The 3,936-nt window shown below is 36.1% G+C and overlaps 1 protein-coding gene across 1 annotated transcript; it reads right to left on the minus strand.

The window, feature by feature from the left end:
- Positions 1-2,327: 2,327 nt before the first annotated feature.
- LOC117169721 lies at positions 2,328-3,511 on the minus strand. Its single transcript, XM_033356226.1, has 2 exons — positions 3,467-3,511; positions 2,328-3,392 (listed from the first exon to the last, which is right to left on the minus strand). Exon 2 carries the CDS (start codon positions 3,234-3,236, stop codon positions 2,328-2,330), a length of 909 nt encoding a protein of 302 aa, XP_033212117.1. The 5' UTR covers positions 3,237-3,392; positions 3,467-3,511.
- Between the last annotated feature and the right edge of the window lie 425 nt (positions 3,512-3,936).

Raw genomic sequence — 3,936 nt, forward strand, 5'->3', positions numbered from 1 at the left:
GTAGAGTAAAAGAATATTACCAGTATTAGAGAAATAAAACAATAAATTTGTATATTAAGATAAAATTTTTTTTTAAGTTGAGGAAGCATTTGGGGGCCCCTTTAAAAGCGGGGCCCCGGGCTACGGCCCCTACAACCCCCCCCCTTAATCTGGCCATGGTTTTATATCAAATAATTCCGCAAATCCTGCCATAATTTCACTCATAAATTGAGTTCCTGGACCAGTTTGGATAGATTCCGGACATCCAAATCGACAAATAAAATATTCAGCAAACAGAGCTGTTGTTATGGGAGCATCAATATTAGCTAACGGAATGGCACCCGAATATTTTGAAAGACAATACTGCCAAGTTAAAACATATTCATTTCCTTTATCGGATTTCGGTACAGGTCCTACTAAAACAATTTGCAATTTTTTAAAAACTCTATTGGGTGTGTCAGTTATACACATAGGTAATTTAGTTTTTACTCGTACTAACATTTTCTTTTGACATGAGCCACACGTTTTCAGATATTTTTGAACATCTTCCTTCATATTTTCCCAATAAAATTTTTCTTTAACCCTTTCTAATGTTTTAAATACACCCTTATGACCTCCTATTGCAGAATCATGGTATTCCTCTATAATCTGAGCTCTTTGATTTTCGGATGGGACCGTACATCACCGGTACACATTGTAATTTTGTACTCTCCATTTGCAAAATAAGTTTTAAGCATCAGTTCTATTGTATCCCATGGCATTCCATCGAAACCATTATCTTTTCGCGAAATACTAAAAGTTTTCACTTTATTCTCAATTATTGCATCTTTTAAAGTCGAAATTGAAGATTCAATATTAGCTGCAAATGTTTTGTCATCGAATTTTTCCTTCGCGTATAAATTAAAACAAAATTTGTCTGATAATTTAATGAAATTACTTGATCTACTTCAACCCTTTAATTTTTAAATGTGACAATTTTAAACCGGAATTTTTCATTAACTCACGACCTACTGGGTTAGTAAGGACATGTTCACAACTCATAAAATTTCATATATGATCATTCCTCATCCATAATTTTCCTCCACAGATTTTAAACAAAGGGGTAAGAAGATTTCTGCTTGTCACAGTCACTTCCTCCTTGTACAAATTGTTTGGTTTCAAAGCGAAAAACACTATTGTTAGATTTATGCGGCTTATCATACTCTTTAGTATGAATTACCATATTCGAGAAGATGCATTTACTAAAGCAAAGGATCATCTTATCATCATATGAAGGTAAGGTAGGATCAATTAAACCTTTACCTATTAAAACAACGTCGTCAGTGCGGCAAAAAGATGAAACTTCCTGTCTTGAAAAAAGTGAATTACATTATTCGAGAACTGTAGGCGATTCAACTAATTCCGATACAAGGCTTTGATATATATATTTGCTTGCCATGTATTCTTCGACATTTGTTCATAGACGCCCATCGGTCCATGCACACGCCACTTTAAAAAGTAAATGGCATTTTCGAAAAGAAAAGTTGATCCTGACCAAAGCGGACCACAACACCTGACGCATTGAACCAAATGCTTTACAGTATGAACATTAAATGTCACAAATCTGTCGCCGTATAGTATTTCAAATATACAGACAAATTGGAAAAGATCGTGTTCGGTTTCCCGTAACTCTTCTTCGGCTATATTCGTCTGCAGCAACGTGAATATACTCTTTACAAATAAAGCGAAGTGCTGTAGAGCGTAATCATCGAGAATTCCACTCAGACATGGAATAGAGTAAAATAATAACCAGCTACGCCATTCTGAGGCTTTCCACTTACATTTCTCTGTTGTCAATGGTCGCACGAGTCTGTGAATTTCATGGGGCGGGGTCATTTTAATCAAACGTTCGTTTATTCCATACTGCTGCTTCTGTCTGCGTCGTATCGGACTTTTTGAATTAATCCATGTTTCCCAAAAGTGTAACACGACACCAATTAAGTCTCCATGAAGATAATCCCTCATAAAGGACCACGACATGTCCATTCCCATTAATTCTGTCAGGACAGAGAATCCCTTGACGCCATTTATTGACGAAACTTTCTTTTTTCTTCTCTTCCTTGTTTTCGATCCATAGGCCTCTTCTTCTTCCATATTTTCATCATCACTTTGTTCTGATAAAATTTCTTGCATTATCTCTGCATCTGTGTCGTGTCCTTCTTTTTCTTCCTCGGTCATAGCTTCTTCTTTTTCTCCTTGTGGCGATACTGGCAGTTTTCCTTCTTTTTGTTCTTCAAGTACTTTTAATATAGATTTCATATCTTTCAAATGATCCGTATGAGATCACAAAAGCAGTTCCTTTTCCTCCATTAAGAATCGCATGAATCCAACTTATGTCCACCGACAGATTTGCACCATGAGCATCCATAGTAAGCGTTGAATTGAACTCTGTTCTGTAAGACGGGACGAGCGACGCTGTCGACGGTACAAACAAGAGGCCGAATTAGAAAGCGGACCGGTTTTTCATCTATAGTCAACGTAAAGCCAGTAGTTCCAAAATCATTCAGTTGTTCAACAAACGATTTTATATACGTATTCATCATTTCCGCGGAAGGTTCTTTTTTCCCAATCCACAAACCTGCTAATAACGGATGGCGAAATCGCACATTTGCGGGCAGTTCGTTAATAATTACTAGCTTCGGCCAAAATGAATCCTTTGAGGTTTCATTCACAGGTGCTCCATCAGTGTTGAAAATGCAGGTTAGCAGAATGCAATCGTCGGACACATCTGCACTTAAGTTTCTATAAAGCAATCCATCATGGACATCTCGGATAACTCCATCCATACATGGTTTCGATTTCTGTAAATTGCTGAACAAACTATCCTTCACAGTTTGCATTTTTAGGAGCGATGCAATTTGATACTTAATGTCAATTGATAGAAAATAGTTAGGCGATCTCATTGAAAGAGAATTTTTCTTCAAGCACTTTTGACAGGTTATCTTGTGTTTTTTAAATTTCTTTTTTACCATGGGCTTTTCCAATTCTTGACAGCATACTTCGCAATAAAAATGATATTTTATTACATCTTCAGGCGGATCAAATATTTTCGACAAATAATAATCACTGATATCCCAAGACGAAAACTCCGGCCCAGCAAAAAGTTTAGTTGCCTCAATTAAAGCCCGACGACCCTTATAACTCAAATTAAATCGCGTGGAAATCCCAAGAATTATGATGATAACTTCCCAAATTTTTAAGCCGGACTCTTTAAACATCAAAGTATCTCCGCCACTTAATATATAATCTTTTAAGGCATTTACGTTGAAGCAATCTGTATCGGTGACTGAGGTATTACCCGAATTTTTTGATGTTGATGAATCTGAAGGAATATGGCGGCAGAAATTTCGTCGTAGCACACTTGAAAAATTTGCCTGTAAAAAGATATTTAAATAAAAGTTCAGATGATTTCCATTACAATATATAGATATGAGGAAAAAAAATTTACTTGTACGACTGGTAACTGAAGAAGCCGAAGAAGAAGAGGAAGTGGCAAAAGAACGCGATTGTGCACTCTGTTCTCCCGTTGAACGCGATTTTATAGGAATATCATCAATGACACTAGAGCCCGGTCCCTGAACTCTAATATGAACGTGCTGCTCTACAGAAATATTAAACCGTTCATCGTGATCTGCATCCATAGGTTCATTTAATGAATCTGACATAAGTCGTGATAATTCTGGAAAGAAATGTTTTGTGTTATTTAGTATTTGAATATAAATCATAATAATGAATGAAGACTTTTGAAAACTTCATAAAATTGTTGTAACAGGCTCGGTTACGCAGTAATGTGCATTCAAACCGACATTATTCGTGCTAAATTTTTGTAAATGCATCTAATTGAAATCAATGGGGATTCATTAAATGCACTTTTTGTAGAGTAAAAAATGGATTTTCTAACAGGATTTATTAGGCAAA

This window comes from Belonocnema kinseyi, chromosome 3, assembly GCF_010883055.1.
Source record: "Belonocnema kinseyi isolate 2016_QV_RU_SX_M_011 chromosome 3, B_treatae_v1, whole genome shotgun sequence".
NCBI lineage: Eukaryota > Metazoa > Arthropoda > Insecta > Hymenoptera > Cynipidae > Belonocnema > Belonocnema kinseyi.

Coding starts and splice junctions, on each gene's coding strand:
- LOC117169721 (XM_033356226.1), bottom strand. CDS start 3,236: ATGTTTAAAGAGTCCGGCTTAAAAATTTGGGAAGTTATCATCATAATT.